Here is a 19,601-nt window from a genome sequence, read left to right on the forward strand (position 1 = left end):
CTCCATAACACATAGTTTGATGTTTTACATTCGGGTGATGTCTGTGAAAATATGCTAAGAGGCCAGTGATTAAACTTTATGAACCAGACGTGTTCCTGTGCAGCTCCGGTCTCTCCTACGGTCCTGCACCATCCTGATCGACCATAGACGAAAATCGTCTCTAATTCACGTCTACCCGGGTAAGAAAGTTTTCTGCATCCTAGAGTGGCATTTTGGTGGATGGGAAAGAGGTGGGGGAAGAAGCAACCTCAGGCCACCATGAGCATCACCACCCGCTCCTGCCAAGATGGCAGCCGCAACACCGTCCATGGGCCTAGCGCATCACCAGCCTCCACTCCTGATATCTTTGGGGACAGCCAGGATGCCTTCCCGCCACCTTCTCCCGAGATCCTGGACCCCCCGGCCATGTCCCTGCAAGCAACCCCGGGAGAGGATGTCACGGATGACAGCAAGGGGCCTACACTGTCAGAGGTCTTCGCTATCATTAAGGTAAACCACACAGACCTTATGGAGATCGACTTAACAATCATGCGGCAAGACATGCAAAAAATACGTGACTGAGACTGAGCAACGTATTAGTGACCACTCAGTGAGTTTTCCACTCATGTAACTCAGGAATAGTGGTCTGAAGGTTGCCTACTCACTGACCAGGGATTGTTCTGTGTGGAACTTTCCGCTACATAGGCGGACCTTACAAATCTGCCGTTGATCTGGGGTCGTGTGTGGTGTGGGTTTAAATGTGTGTCTGTATGAATGTTGTTGGGGTCTTTCTGTTCCTTCACGGACTACCAGCCCGTTGTACATTAATGTCTACATGACTTGGTATAGTCATTAGCACCTTACATGCCTTTAATGTAAGTCCGTTTCCATTGTACTTTTTGCTGTAAAACCAAAATAAACACCTTTCAAAAAAAAAAAAAAAAACCTTTATGAACCATTCCCAACTTTAATAACTCCCGATTTGCTCCACAAGTACCTTGTGCCTGAATTGCTCTTTTAATTTTCCCTTCACGTTGTTGCTCCTGAAAAAGAAATATATAAAAATAATAATAATAATAATAATACAATTACAATACAACTACTAAGCGCTCATGAGTGCGGATAAATAAATAATTAAAGTGGGGGTCCACCTATCTATCGTTTTTTTTTTTTTTTGCGTTCATTCACAAACTTTTCTTCTCAGCATTACATACTCACATATTGTGTGTAATATGTCCGCCTATGTCAGATTTCGTCGGAAATAATAACTTATATTATTCACTGCAGGCGGTTTCCATCTTCATTGTGGGCATTTGAAGCCCACAAGCATTTATTTCCTGGATGTGGTGAATGCTGTGCTCCCAGCATTCCCCGCTCGTTCCTGCACATGCTCAGTGGCATCCTGGGAAGCCTGAGACTAGCTCCCAGGAGTCTGGGAGAGGCTAGAAACACGCCTACTCCCACGGGAGGAGAACCAGGAAGTGCAAAGAAGAATAGACAAATAAAAGGTAATTACGGCGATTTAAATTTTTTTAAATGACATGTCAGCATCTAGGCAAGGAAGAGAATACATACAGATATTGTTCAAAATTTGGGTGGAACCCCGCTTTAAAAAACTATGTGAGAGAAAATAAAGTCAAATCACTGATAAGTGACATATAAAAAAGCACAAATAATGATGATACACCAAATCAAACTAAAGCTCTATAGTAAACAGATCTATAATCAGCAGCTGCTGCCAAAAGCCCTTACTAAAAGTAAGCACACTGAAGATATTGGAAAAGTCATAAACTGAATATGCAAAGGCAGCGCTATTAGTTTTCTTTAAACAGAAATCAGTCAGATAGTGTCCTTCTGCTGAAGAGTTCAAAATGAAATATTTGTCATCCAAGAATGCATAATGACATAATTAGAAATAATTAGAAAGCATCCTTCCCAATATGGGATGCGTGGGATCTCTGTAAGTAGATGGAAATACAATGGTAAAACAGTACATGTATGATCCTCAGCTTTCAGTATGTATGTAGATCACTGGAAAAATTCTCTTAAAGATTCAAACCTTACCAGACCATGATGGGTAAAACAGCATGCAAGCAAAATAGGATTATTCAATGTTCAAATTTGACCCTAATTTATTTCATTCTAGTGTTGTATTACATATAGAGCTTTGTAGCTCCTCCCCCTAATGCAGGGGTGTCCAACAGTTTGACCTTCCCTGGCCACATTGGAAGACGAGCAATGGGTCACACATAAAAAAAAAACACAAACTATAAGGATAGCTGATGAGCAGAAATGGTCAGGCAGATCACAAGTTAAAGATCACCGATATAATGTATCTGAGTAATAAAACATAATTTTTTGATACTTATTATAGAAGCAAAAAAGTGATATTTGATGGAGTAGCAATTCTCAATGAATTCTGGTGCTCATCAGATATTTTGGTTCTAATTTTGCCCTTCATGTGCTTCAGCCTTGAAAATAGTTGCTCATAAATATAGGTGCTGCCGAAAACTGATGATTTTTACTTCGGCTACATGAATTCACGAAGTGTAAAACTCATTTTAACAAACCCCCTGAAAAAAATTTCAAAATTTTTACCAATTAAAGACCAAGCCTTTGGTGGCACTTTTTGTTTATAAGTTTAAATCAGTATATTTTGCTAGAAAATGTGTATATATATATAGATATATATATCTATATATATATATAGATATATATATCTATATATATATATATATAGATATATATAGATAGATAGATAGATAGATAGATAGATAGATAGATATCTATAGATATCTATCTATAGATATCTATCTATCTATATATATATATATATATATATATATATATATATATATATATATATATATCTTTTTTTCAGCAGGAACGCGGGGGAACTCAGTTCCGGCACCTCCAGCACTGAATGTATGTAATAGCATGGGGTATGCTGGAGGGTCTATTGATGTTGGCTGCTGGGGGATCTATTGTCACTGGTGGGGATCTGATTTTGTGTGAGGGTCTATTGTTGTTGATGGGGAATTTATTGTTGCTGGGGGGGTCTTATGTTTCTGGAAGGGATCTACTGTTGAGGGAGAGGTCTATTTTTACTGGCTGCTGGAGGATCTATTGATGCTGGCTGCTGGGAGATCTGATGTTGCTGCTGGGGGAGGGGGTCCAATGTTGCTTGGGTGGATATTTTGTTACTGGGTGTGATATTTTGTTGTGGATGGTTCACTGTTGCTGCAGGGAATCTATTGTTATTATTGTTGTTGGAGTGGAGTCCATTGTTGCTGGGGGAGTCTATTGTTGTGTGGGGTGACTCAGACAGGGGAGTTCCCACACCTATTCTCCGAGAAAAAAAAAGCCCTGTGTGTATTATATATAATAAAAAGGAACAATCACTTCAAGTAATATCTTTACACCGGTGAGAACTATTGGCTAGGGAAAAAGATGATCATCTTGTACAAAATGGTGCAAAGTTGTTCACTTTAATAATTGCAGATGACAAGGGAGAACTCTTTGTGCCTGGGGGAAGATGGGTTTAACCTTCACATACGGAAAGGCTCTTTTTATTCAGCAAGCATTCAATTGCCTTAGGGGGATCAACAAGGAATTTGTTCCTGTTGTAGCATTTCAAACCAAGTTTCTTGCCTTTATTTGAATCAACTGCAACTTTATGGTTTTAAACATGCCATATATATAGAGCAGAGACCCTATGGAATAAAATGGCAATCGTTGCAATTTGTTTGTCATATGGTATTTGCGCAGCTGTTTTTAAACGCACCTTTTTTGGGAAAAAAATTATTTTTAATGAAAAAAAAAACAAAAAGACACCACACAATATAAATACCCCAATTTTTTGTATAATATGAAAGCTGATGTTACGCCAAGTAAATAGATACCCAAAATATCATGCTTTAAAATTGCGCACGTTCGTGGAATAGCAACAAACTACGGTCCCTTTATTTTCTTTTTTTTTGAACACTTTTATTTTAACATCCCTTGTAATCGAAATAATGATGACAGGTCCTCTTGATAGAGGGATAGGGTCAAAATAGCTTTAAAAAAGATAAAAAAAAAAAAAAAAAATTGTTTACCTTCACCCTGGACTGGAAGCGACATGATGTTGCTTTGGTCCTCCAAGGCCATAGAGGCAATCAGAGACAATCTAGTCACTGCCTCTGTGACCAGCCAGCGGCACCGTCGGATCATTTCTCGGGCAAGTCGGTTGAAAACGGTAAGCCTGAGGAGACACCGGTGGGCGGGGGGAATAACATCCTCCTGCTTTGGAAAGCGATACAGTGGCTAATAAGCCGCTCAGATCGCTTTCAAGGAAAAAAAAAAAAAAAAAAAGATACCGGGGTTATGGCTGATCTGATATATATAAGTATTGCGGTCACCAATTGGTTAGGCAAGTTTACGTGTTGGACCGCATTCATAGCAGTCTTGGGCCGCATGCAGCCCATGGGTTGGACACCCCTGCTCTAGTGAATCTACTTTCACCGCTATCATTCAGGCCTCATTCACACCATGTGCAGAGACCTGCTTCTTTGCTAGGGCACAAAGGAGAGTTGTTGCTAGTGTCACGTCAGTTTTTTTTTTCTGTGCAGAAAAATGCAACATGTAGGGCTGGTTCACAATTCCTGCATGGTAATCACAATGTTTACTGTGCACGAAAAGTCTGTTATATCAAGCAATTTGGCTAGTGGTGCCTCATGCTTAGAAAGGCACACATAACATGGTTTTCTTTGCTCCCTGTTCTTTGGGGGAGCTGCAGAGTGAAGAGCTACGTGTCTGTCAAAAAGGTGAGCAAAGTCTCTCAGTTCTTTTTCTTTAGAACAGAACCACAGCTTGTGTAGAAAAGGCTGACCTCTGCCAGCATGCCATGCCAGCAAGAGATCACTGCTTCCACATCAAGAGCAGAGTTTCTTCTGTCTTATTTTAATGCCTGGTTCAAGGATGAGACTTTTTGCCAACTCAGAGCAACCTTAAAGTGGGAGTAAACTCCCATCTCTGACTTTTACCTATAGGTAAGCCTATAATAAGGCTTACCTAAAGGTAGTTTTAAATATCCCCTAAACATTTACAGTTTAGGAGATATTTACTGTACATGCAGCCAGTGACATCACTGGTGGATGTGCTCTGAAGGACTGGCCACTAGGGCTATTCCTACAGAGCCCTGTGCCGTAAACTGCGGCTCCAGCTTGCATACACGTGAGTGACATCATCGCGGCTCTGGCCAGTCACACAGCCGGAGTCCACGAACCCAGAAGGAAGACGGGTGAAGATGGAAGCGCCTGCAGCTCGGTGCTGGAAGAATTTAATTTTAGGGTAAGTTTGACATGCTAGCACATTATGGCTTTACTTTGCAGGGTGCAAAAAAGCGTTTACTACCGCTTTAAAGAGGAGCTCCAGGCTCCATCAGAAAAAAAAAATTAAAAGTCAGCAGCTACAACTACTGTAGCTGCTGACTTTTAATATTGGAACACTTACCTGTCCATTATTCCAGCGCGGTCGTCACCTAGGCTGATTTTCAATCGAGTGCTGCCATTGCCATCTCCATTAGGGGAAACCAGCAGTGAAGCCTTGTTCCCTACTGCGCATTCGCGAACTGCGCTGAGTTAGGTCAATGGGCCGGCTGTGGGGGAAGGAGGAGGAGGGCCGAACCTCTGGGTGAGTTTGCCGCGGCGAATTCACCCGGAAGTGGGAGCGGGTACCTGCCAAAACCAGAGAAAGGTGCCAAAATGTGGCAGCAGAGGGGGGGGGGGGGGCAGACAAGTGGAGCTTCCCCTTTTTGGGGGAAAATGTAGTGCATTTGCACACAGGTCTATGTCCTAATTAAAAGCGCTTTTACTTTGTTACAAAAACATGGCAGTACAAACCAAACTGCTTTTCCACACAGCAACATTTCAAACCATGTCTAGACCTTTATCAAGCTACTCAGACCTCTTGCATTCCAGGCATTTATCCCTGGGTTCATACTGCCCTAAACATTCGTACCGCTGGTTACACTGTCAAGCACCATTATCTGTAAGCCCCCCAGAGTTTGACAGACTGCTGGCAGCAGGGCTTCACAGAACACCTGTGCTCTCCACCTGTAACTAAATGCCAGGGTCCCACCCCCTAGTTACTACATGACACATGATACTACATGACACTAGACATGTGACATCATTTTTCGTATTCAAATCTATTTGAATTTTCCGAATTCCAATCGATCCGAATTCCATTTGAATCAAATTCCATTCAAATTTTGAATGATGGTTATATTCTATTCTGTTTTTTTCTATTCTATTATCTATTCTATTCAAATTGATTCTATTTAAATTTTGGAAAATGGTTATTTTCTTTCTATTGTATTGTCTTTTGAATTATATTCTTTTATTTTTTATTGTATTCTTTTTAAATTCAAATTTTGTCTGAATTTCTTTTTTGTTATTTTGGATTTGCTTAAATGCATTACTATTGTAATTCGGAAACTCGGATACATCCAAATTTCCGAAAAAGAACAAAAAACTTGCCCGAATATCAATTCAGAAGAAAATGAACTGCACATGTTCACCATAGATTGATGGTTTACCTGAAATTGCCTGCATTGCGCCTGAAAAACCTTCAGGTAGGTCCTGTAAATGTTCTCTTGAACAACAACTATAGAGATTGTTTCCAGATTGGGGAGTAACATTTCTGCTAAGTATTTTAATGTACTTTCCAGGATAGCCTTAATTGATTCTTTTGGATCAATATGCGTTTGGCCTGTAAAAAAAAAAAAAAAAAAAAATATATGAAATATATATACTTTTTTTTTTAGTATATTATATAAATATTAGTATATATATATATATATATATATATATATATATATATATATATATATATATATATATATATATATATATACACACACATATACATACACACACACACACACTTATATTAAATAATCTATTTTTTTATTTTTTTTTCACACACACAAAATTATCACAACAGGAAGTGAGGGGAAATGCCCTATTAAACATTCCTAAACATTCCTATTGAAAGCTATCCTCACACCCTTTGTTCCTGTGGAAACTATAAAATTTAAGGATACCCATTTACATTAGTGCCCATTTATAAAATTTGCAGTGAGTGAATGCCTAAAGGCATTTGCATAGATGTGACAAATAATCGTCATAATGTGTGCAATGATTATTTTCTATGATCATAAACTCCATCTGGTGGCCATAATTTTGTTTTATTTGATGAAGTTATTTCAAGGAAATACTGAAATATGGCCACTCAATGGAGCTGATGATAATCGGAGAAGCTCAGAACCTGTAGGGGACCTAAACAGGTGTGAAAAAGCATGAAAGGCATGGCTACTAAAAACCATTGTATGGCTGAAACTGCTGACAATGAGGCTGCGATATTACAGGTAGCACCCTGAAGTTTAGACAGGGATGCTCTTCACAAATTTACTTGCCAGAAGTAGTCAACCTGGTCGATTGTTAGAAATCCAATGATTTCTCCCCAAGTGGCCGGAGGTAGAGGGGAAGCTGTCGCCACAAAGGGACCAACCGCCTTGTTACCAGCGACCACAGGGAGTAACTGAAGCAAGTACCTGTAGTCACATTCTCACTGTACGGGCATGGTGGAGAATCGGGAAACTTCAGATGGTGATCAAATCAGGGACCCAACCCACAGAGGTGACACTTGCAGAGCAGCCTTGTGTGTCAAGTCAGGGACCGAGCAGGCCAGCAGGGTAAAGCTTGAGAGTGCCAAGCTACCGACCCAGCAGAGAGGCGGGGGGGGGGGTGACGCTTAAGGAAGATACCACTTTGAAGATTGGAGGAGCTCAAGAGATTCAGTGGCAGTGAATCAGAGGGTCTAGTGAGAGATCGGGAGCTCAGTGGGCTGAAGAACTACAAGGACAAGTTGTAGTGCAGGAGAAGGAACTGTTAAGCTTTGTGTTAGGAACTGTTAAAGACTGTTACCATAGGAGACAGCATCCCTGCATGTGCAGATGCGGCTTCTCGCTGGAGGCCTTTCCCTGCATGGCTGTCCTCCTATTGAAGTCTCAGAGTCTGCTAATTGAACTTGCAACTACTATGCTTTGTTTCCTGATTGGCCAAAGCACCAGGCCACCCTAATGGATGCCTGGCGCTTAGGAAGAGGAGCGGACTCAGCGGAGGAGACACACGATGAAGCGGAGGTCCAGCGGTGAAGTCATTTCATGTCCTAAAGATTTTTGCACCATGATCACATAATGGACCAGGTGGTCCGGGCAAAGACTGCAGTTCTGGATCACCAGTCTTCACCACCTGAAGTAGTAACAGTTTGGGACACATGACTAATGACTTGAGTAAAGGAGTTTTAAAGTCTCATAAATGGTCAATGGGTGGGAAGGATTTAAAGGAGAGGTATAGCCAAAGCTTTTTTGACTTTGGATCACAGGAGTGCAGTTAGTTCTGCACTCCTGTGACCTGTTATCAACCGGCAGCAGGCTAAAGCAGATACAGTGATAGGTCCAATAATATGCATGCTAAAGCCCCCTTTTGGCTGACATCACAGAGCCGGCCCAGGCTCAGAAAAGATCCTGACCATATGAAGAGCAGATCGCGTTGCGGTGTGCCCCAAGGGGTGCGTGCAGTGCGCATGAGCACCGTGACGTATAGGGGGGAGCAGCCCGCCAGCAATAGATATACTGTTGGAGATCAGCAAGTGGTTAAATACTGCAAATAACTCACTTCCTGTCCCTGGATGGCTACATCCCTTCTCCACGGTATCAATGGAGGGATCCATGGTTGTCAGCCTAGGCTGCTGTCCTAATATGGATTACAAGCATTTCCGGTCTCTTCATCTCCATTACATTGGGTGCAGGGCAATTGATATTTTACAGAAGTTAGCTAGGAAGATTTTCTTTAGTGCGGTAGTGACAAGGACATGACATTTCTGGCAGGATCAACAGGATTCTCTATTTCTTAGTTCAAATTCAGTGGCTTAAATCTGGTAAACCAATGTAGACATCCTACAATCTGTTTTTCATTCTTTTATAACTAGCCTGAATATCTTTACCTGTTCCCATGGCTGGAACCGCAACACTTCTGTAGACATTATTATGGCAAGTTTGCAGGATTCTGTGCATGGATTGTTCATAGGCAGATAAAGTTTTAGGTCCAATAATATGCATGATATATTTAGCCTTCGTGTTTCCACCGCTAGTTTTGACAGCTTCATGCTCTTTAAGTTCACCTTGGTGAGAAGAAGACCAAAATTAAGTAATCTCTCCAATGTAGCTATAGACTAAAAAAAATAAACCCAGAATGAAAACACTTATTTTCCCTATGCAAACTTTACAAGGTACCACTGGAGACAATTGGAATACATATCTATTTGTTAACATGATTAAAAAGTAGTGGACCAACTTTGTTTTTTAAATCCCACACACACTTTATGTACATAGGAATATACTCAAGTATTGTACTTATCCATTCCAAAAGGGAAGGGCATTAGATACCATTGACCACCTAATGCATTCTCAAAATTGAATATTTGAAGTGTAATAAAGCGATTACAAAATATGTACTTCAATACAAATTGGAATGGAATACATTTTGAGAATGCGTTAGATTGTCAATGGTACAGTGCACTGAAAAAGTATTCATACCCCTTGAAATTTTCCACATTTTGTCATGTTACAACCAAAAACAGAAATTAATTTTATTGGGATTTTATGTGACCAACACAAAGTGGCACATAATTGTGAAGTGGAAGGAAAATGATAAATGGTTTTCAAAGTGTTTTACAAATAAATATCTGAAAAGTGTGGCGTGCATTTGTATCCAACTTTACTCTTCACGCTTCACTCTGATACCCCTAATTAAAATATAGTGGAAACAATTGCCTTCAGAAGTCACTTAATTAGTAGCTAATTGTGTAATTTAATCTCAGTATAAATACAGCTGTTTTGTGAAGCCCTCAGAGGTTTGTTAGAGATCCTTAGTGAATAAACAGCATCATGAAGGCCAAGGAATACACCAGACAGGTCAGGGATAAAGTTGTAAAGAAGTTTAAGGCAGGGTTGGTTTATAATAAAATATCCCAATCTTTGAACATCTCACGGAGCACTGTTCAATCCATCATCCGAAAATGGAAAGATTATGGCACAACTGCAAACCTACCAAGACATGGCCGTCTACCTAAACTGACAGGCCGGGCAAGGAGAGCATTAATCAGACATTGATCAGGACAACTATTAGTCGTGCACTCCACAAATCTGGCTTTTCTGTAAGAGTGGCAAGAAGAAAGCCATTGTTGAAAGAAAGTTATAAGAAGTCCCATTTGCAGTTTGCAAGAAGCCATTTGGGGACACAGCAAACATGTGGAAGAAGGTGCTCTGGTCAGATGAGACCAAAATTGAACTTTTTGGCCTAAAAGCAAAACGCTATGTGTGGCGGAAAACTAACACTGCACATCACCCTGAACAAACCATCCTCACCGTGAAACATGGTGGTGGGAGCATCATGTTGTGGGGATGCTTTTCTTCAGCAGGGACAGGGAAGCTGGTCAGAGTTGATGGGAAGATGGATGGAGCCAAATACAGAACAATCTTAGAAGAAAACCTGTTAGAGTCTGCAAAAGACTTGAGACTGGGGCTGAGGTTTACCTTCCAGCAGGACAACGACCCTAAACATACAGTCTGAGCTACAATTGAATGGTTTAGATCAAAGCATATTCATGTGTTAAAATGGCCCAGTCAAAGTCCAGACCTAAATCCAATTGTGAATCTGTGGCAAGACTTGAAAATTGCTGTTCACAGACGCTCTCCATCCAATCTGACAGAGCCTGAGCTATTTTGCAAAGAAGAATGGGCAAAATTGTTACTCTAGATGTGCAAAGCTGGTAGAGACATCCCCAAAAAGACTTGTAGCTGTAAATTGCAGTGAAAGGTGGTTCCACAAAGTATTGACTCAGGGGGGCTGAATACAAAATGTAGACCACACTTTTCACATATTGTTTGAACACCATTTATAATTTTCCTTTTTCACAATTATGTGCCACTTTGTGTTGGTCACATAAAATCCCAATAAAATACATTTACTTTTTTAGTTGTAACATGACAAAAAATGTGGAAAATTTCAAGGAGTATGAATACTTTTTCAAGGCACTGTATCTAATATCCTTCTCTTTTGGAATGAAGGAGTACAATATGTGTGTGAATTCCTATCCATTCCAAAAAGGGAAGGTCACTAGATACCATTAACAGCCTAATGCATTCCCAAAATGCATTATATTCCAAGGTGTATTCAAGTACATATCTTGGAATATCACATTTTGAATATGCATTAAGTTGTCAATGGTGTTTAGCAGCCTTCTTTTTTGGAACAGATACGTACAACATACTGTATGTACAATATTTAATTAAAAAATGTATTCCTATGTACTGTATACACTGTGTGTGGGATTTTAAGATCAATGTACACACATTTTTTCATCATGTTAATATATAGATATTTTTTCCAATTGTTGTCTCCAGAGGTACTTTTAAAGTCTGTGTATGCAATGACTTCCTCCTTTGCGTAGTATGAAATAAATTAGTAACCAATCATAAAAAAAGAATTGTGAATAAACAAAGTGAATTACACAAATAGAAAAAAAAACAAACACTTAAACTATATAGGTGCGCTTTCCCTTTAAATTATATACCATAAAATAATGACACATTATTACATTAACAGTGTTAACACCTTACAGTGCTAAGTGTGCCTAAACAACATAGGGCAGGGGGGTGAGGGCTGTGGATGGGGGTATTCTAGCTGCAGAGGGGTGAGAGCTGTGGATGGGGAGTGCTAGGAGCAGAGGGATGAGATTTATTTCTAGATGCAGAGGGGTGAGAGCTGTGGATATGGGGGGGGGGGGGGGTTATATTAGATATTAGCTGCAGAGGGGAGAGAGCTCTGGGGGGGGGGGGGTATTCTAGCTGGAGGAGGGTGAGAGCTGTGGATGGGGGTATTCTAAGTGCAGAGGGGTCAGAGCTGTGGATAGGGAGGTTTTCTAGGTGCAGAGGGATGAGAGCTGTGGATGGGGGGCTATTTTAGGTGCAGATGGGTCAGAGCTGTGGATAGGAGGGTTTTCTAGGTGCAGAGGGGTAAGAGCTGTGGATGGGGGCTATTCTAGGAGCAGAGGGGTGAGAGCTGTGGATAGGGAGGGGGGCTCTAGGTGCAGAGGGGTGAGAGCCATGGATAGGGTTTTTTTTCTAGGTGCAGAGGGGTGAGAGCTGTGGATAGGGAGGGGGGCTCTAGGTGCAGAGGGGTGAGAGCTGTGGATAGGGAGGGGGTTTCTAGGTGCAGAGGGTTAAGAGCTGTGGATAGGGGTGTATTCCAGGTGCAGAGGGGTGAGAGCATTCTAGGTGCAGAGGGGTGAGGGCTATGGGTGGGGGCTATTCTAGGTGCAGAGGGATGAGAGCTGTGGATGGGGGGCCATTCTAGGAGCAGAGGGGTGAGAGCTTTGGATGGGGACTATTCTAGGTGCAGAGGGGTGAGGGCTGTAGATGGGGGGCCATTCTAGGAGCAGAGGGGTGAGAGCTTTGGATGGGGACTATTCTAGGTGCAGAGGGGTGAGGGCTGTAGATGGGGGGCCATTCTAGGAGCAGAGGGGTGAGAGCTTTGGATGGGGGCTATTCTAGGTGCAGAGGGGTGAGAGCTGTGGATGAGGGGGTATTCTAGCTGCAGTGGTAGGCTGTACGGCTGATTTAAAACGGCTGCTCTGCTTGTAGACTTTGGAAAATAATATTTCTTCTCACAATATTTGCAAACTTTAGCTTTGTTCTCAGCAGAAATTGCACTGTGGAAATTTTTCCAAACTCTAAATGTTGGTCTCACCATTTTACTGAGGGGAGGAAAAGAAAAAACAAATTTACTGAGCAGACTATAGGGAAATATTATGCTGTGATGGTGGAGAACATTAATAGGAATAATTTAAAAGGCTAAATAAAATAAACTAATTTGTCAGATAAATTTACCCTCTTACCTGTCAATTAGGGCCTAAGAGGACAGAAACTATCTACTGTATCCCAACAATCACCCAACTGTTGGGGATAAAAGATGGAGCCCACAAGAAAACTAAACTGGAGCCTTTCCCCTGCAGTGCCCCCTAGTGGCAGAAGTGCACATTTCTCTTGTTTTAGAACTGCATTGAGGAGTACAATGTTACTTGAATGGTGTTCTAGGATTTGCTGGTCTTCAGAGAGAACTTGAAATAATTTAGGGCTTTACAGGTTATATAGTTTTAATACCATATCATAGATATACGGTATTACTTATTGTAAAAGAACATATTCCACCTTTTTTTTTTTTAATTTTTCCATTAAAAAAAAAAAATGGAAAAACCTTGCTTTTTTTCCAATTTTCCCCCCAAAAATTCCAGGCCTTCCCATTTCTAGTAAGGTGTTAATACACTATATGTAAAATTTGTCATATTCTTTGGTATATACATTTAAAAGGGACACCTATATAGTTTGAGTATCTTTAAAGTCTGCATAAGGGAAAAGTTGTTTTTTATTTTGGTTTTAGGGTATCTTTCAATATTTTTCGTGTATGGTGTTGAGACAGCCTCCTTTTTCTAGTCTATAGATAAAAAAAAATTTGTAGAATGAAAAATGGTTAGATCTTCTGAAAATGTTAAACATTGTTTTTGCTGTATGTGCCTTCCTGTCCTAGTAATGTCCTCAGGTAAGGTGAGATAATATTTCTAATGGAGGACACAGACTGCAATAAAAGCCTAACAGACATTCAGAATCTTAGCCTCTATTCAAAACTAAAAAGACAAGTTTTGGGAGGGGTTGGGCTTTAATAACAAGTCCACACAAAATTGCTAGAACGTAGAGTATTTTTGCAGAAGAGACCTAAAAAGGCTTCCTCTTGCTTTAGCAATTTTTGCACAGGGCAATATACACTCCCAGCTGTCCAACGCAGGAAATAGAGCCATGTATTGAGAAGGATATACCTTCTGTGTGCTGGAGGTGCATATGCTAGTAGGTGAGTGTGCCACTATTCAAAATATATTTTACAAACAAGAATTGCAAATTATGGCAAGAACTCCCGTCTTCAACCAGCTTATTTGTGTTCTCATCTAAAAACCTTTTTAGGCCTGAGAACAATGTAGACCACATTAAAATGAATATAGCAAAAAACTTACCAATGCGTTTGCATTCTTCCTCAACTGCCTTCCCAGCAGCAGACAGTATTGCTCCAGAAACACCTGCAAACAGATGGGAAAACCCCTTCAAATAAGGACTCCAATTCACCTGAAAACTTTTTATTCTTTTTTTTTTTTTTTTAAAAAGATCTGTTACTACCCTGTTTCCCCGAAAATAAGACCTAGCGTGATTGTCGCTGATGGCTGCAATATAAGCCCTACCCCCCAAAAAAGGCCTACCCTGTTTCCCTGAAAATAAGCCCTACCCTGAAAATAAGACCTACAAGGACTTCAACTAGGGCTTATTTGGGGGGTAGGGCTTATATTGCAGCCATCACCGACAGTCACGCTAGGTCTTATTTTAGGGGAAACAGGGTATTACTGAATTTACCTGTAATTTTTACCATCTTTCATTATACAGTAGATCAGTCAATGTGCAGTCCTGAACCTGCCACCTTCATTTGTGCATGTGCCTATACCACCCAACTTTTTGAGATGGGAATGAGGGACACCTATCAGCAAAGGTATGCAGGCATAGCACACACCCCCTGCCACACCTCCTTAAAGGAAAATTGTACAATAAAAAAACAAAAAAAACAAACAAGATTTGTTAAACCCACAAGTGCTTTTTTTTTACCACTACTATTCCTTTATATTGGCTTTTGGAATTTAAAAATGCAGCAATTTAGAAATCAGATGAAAGGTTTAGCGCTGGAAAACACTTTTTGATAGATAAAAAGTGCATTTTATATACATCTATAGTGATCAGACCAAAATGAGGGGCGAATGAGGGACAGAGGGACATTGCTCCAAATCAGGTACAGTCCCTCAAAATCAGGGACAGTTGGGAGCTATGCATGTGCCCTGTCCCATTTGCCACATTTCATTTCCTAAATATAGCCTGCTCATTCCCATTTGCCTGCTTATTTCCATCTGAACAATGAAAAACCACGTACCTAAAGTAAGCACATAGAATCTAGCACTAGGAGATAAGAAAGATAATCAAAGAGCTGCAACCCCCCATAACAGAAGAGCATTTGCTAAAAAAATTTCCAATGACCCCCAATGCTGGCCCTTAGGCAACCACTCAGCCATACGCTGCTTTCACACTGATCAGTGGAAGAAAAAACGCATTACCATTAAAACTTATGGAACTCTTCACACTGGTCAGTTGCGGGTCCGTTGCATCGCAGGTCCTGCAAACTGCATTTTGGTAAAAAAGAACGCACCAAAAACACCTCACCATTAAAATGAATGGAAAACACATCAAAAAGGCACCCGCGATTGCGTTTTTGGTGCGTTTGAGTCACGTCTTTTTTTTCACAGATGCAAAACATACTGGAAATGTGGAAAAAATGCATATCCGTTTTTGCAACAGAGCAGTGTGAAAGTAGCCTTAATATAAAATAAGCAGGAAACTTCATTCTGATTACAGAGACACAAACATGGGAACAAAACCTTGCAACAATAAACACTGCAAACTGTGCAGTCATGCGCACACGGAACCTTCAGCATTACAGTAATATACAGCTGCTCTCCTTATTCAGTGCAACCACGTGTCATGTGACTTATTAGCATGCGATAATTTATGCACATTTAGAAACAATATTTATTATTTTATAAAAATGGAGAGCTTTCGTAAGTAAGAGTTTAGACTTGGTAAAATTAGTACTTAAGAGGAAACAAAGAAAAACTCAGGTTGTTGAGACACAGATTGAAGAATTGAAAACTAAGCTAGAACCGCATAGAGAACCAGCTGAGTTTAAAAATCTGGACTTACAATTGAATAAAGATCTAATTGTTAAGGATTTAGAGGTACAGCAAAGAAAAATGAAGAAATATCAACGAGATGTTACAGATTATAAAGCTGGCCGAGTGTTTAAATGGCAAACTAGAATTGATCCCCTGATGAAGTCACGTGATGACGTAAAGCGTAGGGAGTGGCCGGAAGTGGAGGTCGAGTAAATACCGGTAGTGACGTGAGAACGGCGTCCAAACGCCATGCGATTTGTTTAAGCTTGTTATATCTTTTATTGATGTTCGCATAATAAAAGCATTTTTACATTTTGAACATACTACACTATTGGAGTTCTCTTTTTCTCCCATCCCTTTCGTTATCCCCCCCCCCCCCAGGAGTACGAGAGCATTACGAGGACATGGGTTTAAAGCTTCCATACAAGCATAACACAAACTGGAACGGAGGACCCCCTGGTGGTTGATGTCGGAATAGCAGAACAGATTTTCTTACAGAAATACATGCTGTTGATTCAAGAAATTAAGGGGGGAGTTCTGTGAGCTCATTGATGGGATTATACACCTCTCACCCTTAAGATGTGCGGTTTGTCTAACCTACCTTTGAGAAGGCATTTTGGACATTAATTAAAGAAATGCCTGAATAGAAGATAATCACCACATTGACTTTTATTTTTGATGTCCCTGGATCAATGCACTAGTTCATTAATTAATTTTACACTAATTAACCATATTTATTTGGCACTTTATTAGGCGGGATCATTATCGTTTTAAATATTTATTATTTTATTATTATTATTTATGCTGATTGCGATATTCATTGCTTAGTTTTTCACGTTATTGTTGACAGCGCATCATCATCTTTGTTCATACACTTAGAACCACGGATTTTGCTTTTCGGTGTTCGCTGCAGTCTTATTCACTTTCATTGTTGTTTTGATAGTGGAGGAGTACCATTCACTTGTCTCACAACTAGACCACACTATGGAAGACAATGTTTTGGTTCTTAAAGGGAAAACCTTTGAACTACAAATAAGAATTCTTTTTGATAGGATTTTTGTTAGTGTAGGTAAATTCAGGCTTGGCTTGTGTGTTTATCTGGGTCAGGGTTTGAGTGACTCAGGTAGGCTGGATGACTTAGCAGCACCACCACTGGTGACTACCCCTTCTTGCTGGAATCTTGCAGAAGATTCCAGAAGCAGTTGGGAGGAGCTGTCTGAAGTATTCCAAAGGGACCTGACCAATCCACAACAAATGGATTGGCAGGGGGCAGGCCCCCTCAAATACTCAGGGTCAGCCCAGCTGTGGCAGTGTGAGTTTGGGTGCAAGATGGAGATGGAGTGTTAGGCTGTGACCAGGAGGCACGGGAGCAAGGAGAGGACAGCAGGAGAACACTGCCGGGCAAATCTCCAGGGAGGAAGACAGCCAAGAGGGCTGGTGAGTGTTGCAGTCAGGGGACTGAGAGGCATGCCTGAAGGGACTGGGTGCAAGCAGTCTGGAATGGATGCAGAGGCAGTCTGGGATGACTGTGGAGAAGTAGCCAGGAGGGCTAGTAAAAGGGGCATCTGCAGCCAGGCAGGCTGGCAGTGCTTGAAGAGTTGGGACTGGGAGCAGTAGCCACAGGAATAGGAAAGTTAGCACCAAAGACCTCTCTTTTTGCTACACAAACAAAGGGGCCCATGGTCCCTGCCTGCAATGGGCATTCACTTGGATCTGACTGAGATTGTGTTGGATCAAAATATCAGTGCTAGCTGGTCCTGGGTATTGTAGTGCTACAATCAGTAAAGGCATCTTCAGGGATACAACTATATACATCTGGTATATACACACACACACGTCTCCTCTTCTACCTCCAGCACAAACTTGCTTGTAGAACTACAATGCCCAGGACCAGCTAGCACTGATAGTTTGATCCAAAGTGGCCTAGCAGCCCAGAAAAAAGGAAACTCTACCATGCTAACCCTGACACCCCATAACTGAGATCTCAGGCCTTCTGTTACTTACAAAAGCAAAAATGTTTAAATCATATGTAGCCAGGGGCTGGCTAATATTGCCTGCTTATCAGGAGACACTCTGCAGCACTGCTGTGGTAAGACTGTTCCTCTCTAGTGCTCAGCTAAGACTATGTCATCACATCCTGACAGCAGAGTGATTAACACACGGGGAGAAAGCAAAGCGTCATTGGAATTGTATTTCCAGGACTCAGGCAGGACTGTAATGAACTACAAGTACCAGCTGCGTGGAGTAGGAGAATAGAATGCTGGGAGAAGATATAAGAAGTCTGAGCTACTTCTGGATGTCCAGCGGCAGCCTTAAGGCCGCTCTTATCACATCTACGCCAGATCCAGCTGAGCTGCAGCACGGTGCGACACAAGGTCGAGCACCATCCCTTGAGCCAAGACCCTGCAGAATCTTGCTGAGGAGCCCTCACTCCATTCTTCAATACCACCAGTCGCTGGGATCGGTGAGCTGGCACTTGCCAACCATCTAGTTAGTAAAGGGGACACTACATGCAGTCAACGTTGACCTTCCTTTGTCTACACCTGTAGAACTCTATTACACTCACTCCCTGCCAAGCAGCGACAGTGTTCACCTTGCTTCAGGATACCTCAGGCACACTTTGCATCACCTGCTGTCAGGACCCATTGGGTCAACTGACTTCCCTTTGCTTATTAGGAAACCTTTAGTGCATCACCAAAGAGCTAGCTGAAGATTCAAGACTTTCTGCTATTAAAAAAGGACTACACTTTATCTCCCCCCCGCCCCCCACATACACAGGGGATTAATATTTGGGTTGCTACAAAGGCCCTTTCACCTAAGACTATTATATGAGCGGGTAATACCTTGAATGCTAAATTGTCTGTACTGAATTAAGCACAATGGTATATCCTTTTCTTTCTGGGCCTGTGGTGTTGAGGTGCAGAGGGGAGTTGTTTGACATAAGAAAGGGTCATTCCTCTGCCCTTCTTCTGCCTGTTCCCATAGGTGTCCAACTAAGCAAAGTATTGCACGAGTAAACGTTACCTCCTACAAATAGTTGCTGTTTCTTTTCTACTGTTTTATACCATCAGCAATACCTGTTATAGTAAAACCTTATCAAGTGTAGAGTTTATGTTACTAAAAGCTAATGTTTCTAATGCTTCAGTAAAGAAAGTTTAATTTGAATTTTGTGTGTTTCAAATTATATTGGCTCACCAAAAAAGTCTGAACCCAGGTGTCAGAGGTGTCGGAGAACTTGCGAGATGGGACAACCAATGGGGTACAGATTTAGTAAGTGGCCCTCACGGGGGTAGCGCTACACAATTCATGTCCACAAGTCAGAATACCATGTAATAAATCTGATGATAAAATTGAGAACTGCATTTCCCAGTGATGCAACCAAGGTGAGAAAATTACAACACTTAACCCTTTAGTGCCCAGAGATCATAGGATACCTAGATGGCTAGGTCAAATCTAGCAGTGTTAGCATATGCCAGTTAACGTAAACAAAATCTAAAAAGAAATGTGTAGCCTCTTTTTGCTATGGTCTGTGTTGCACATGAAACTGTGATGCTCTGGCTGGTGCGACTATAATTACGCATGGCGATCCAATGCCAACATATGGGAATACCCTTATATTGATTAAAGGGGATTGATGGTCTTTTCTTTGTCCTCTCAATGAACTTTTTTTTTTTTTATGACAAATTATTTTGATGGCA

General features: G+C 41.1%; 1 protein-coding gene across 1 annotated transcript in view; it reads right to left on the minus strand.

Annotated features, from left to right (window-relative positions):
* The window catches only part of LOC141147094 (protein mono-ADP-ribosyltransferase PARP15-like), an 89,714-nt gene that overhangs the window by 27,999 nt on the left and 42,114 nt on the right, over positions 1-19,601 (minus strand). Inside the window, exons 7-10 of the mRNA XM_073634192.1 lie at positions 14,152-14,214; positions 9,031-9,207; positions 6,560-6,732; positions 977-1,022 (exon numbers count right to left, since the gene is read on the minus strand). Of these exons, the coding sequence (XP_073490293.1) occupies positions 977-1,022; positions 6,560-6,732; positions 9,031-9,207; positions 14,152-14,214 (459 nt within the window). The remainder of the gene's footprint in view (positions 1-976; positions 1,023-6,559; positions 6,733-9,030; positions 9,208-14,151; positions 14,215-19,601) is intronic.

Source organism: Aquarana catesbeiana, linkage group LG06, assembly GCF_042186555.1.
Source record: "Aquarana catesbeiana isolate 2022-GZ linkage group LG06, ASM4218655v1, whole genome shotgun sequence".
NCBI classification, from domain to species: domain Eukaryota; kingdom Metazoa; phylum Chordata; class Amphibia; order Anura; family Ranidae; genus Aquarana; species Aquarana catesbeiana.